The sequence below is a fragment of the Tupaia chinensis genome, unplaced genomic scaffold (genome assembly GCF_000334495.1).
Source record: "Tupaia chinensis unplaced genomic scaffold, TupChi_1.0 Scaffold000394_1, whole genome shotgun sequence".
NCBI lineage: Eukaryota > Metazoa > Chordata > Mammalia > Scandentia > Tupaiidae > Tupaia > Tupaia belangeri.
The window spans coordinates 2236909-2237450 of record NW_006159896.1 but is presented as its reverse complement, the minus strand read 5'-3'; the positions used below and the strand labels follow the sequence as shown (position 1 = coordinate 2237450).

Sequence of the window (542 nt, the reverse complement as noted above, 5' to 3'; positions counted from 1 at the left end):
TGCACCATGGAGCCGGCCCCCTGCATGTTTTGTTATAGCTGGGCTTCGGGGTGGCTGAGAGTTAAGACCTGCAGCCTGCATGGTTCACCTCGAGGCCTGGGATCCCCTGCTCCCAGGGCCTCTGTCACCTCTGCCGGCCTCTGCCAGCCTCTGCCACCTGTCACCAGCATCTCTGGTCTTGCAGGAACAGAAGATGCTGGAGAAACTGGAGTTCGAACGGCGCCTGGAACTCGGGCAGCGAGAGCAGGCCCAGCTGCTCCAGCAGGGCAGCAGTCAGAAGGACGAGATCCTTCAGACAGTCAGGGAGGTGCGTGTGCAGCCGGGGCCAGGCCTCCCACGCCCCTGGCCAGTGGCCTCCCGCCTCAGCCTAGGTCCTTGTGATGAGGGCAGTCAGCGCTCCCAGCCCAGCCCCTGGGAGGGCCAGTCAGCCTCCTCATGTGCGGGTGGACACTCTGAGGGCAGACAGGAGGAAGTGGTCCGAGGGGGTAGAAAGGACTGACAAGCCCCCCAGGAAAGACAGTCCTTGAGCCCCAGTCAGCACC

At 64.0% G+C, this 542-nt stretch overlaps 1 protein-coding gene across 6 annotated transcripts in view; it reads left to right on the top strand.

Moving 5' to 3' along the window:
• The window catches only part of LRSAM1 (leucine rich repeat and sterile alpha motif containing 1), a 47833-nt gene that overhangs the window by 21365 nt on the left and 25926 nt on the right, over positions 1 to 542 (top strand). For all 6 annotated transcript variants that reach the window (XM_006154083.2, XM_006154085.2, XM_006154086.2 and 3 more), the window contains one exon: positions 185 to 307. In XM_006154083.2, coding sequence (XP_006154145.1) covers positions 185 to 307 — 123 coding nt within the window. The remainder of the gene's footprint in view (positions 1 to 184; positions 308 to 542) is intronic.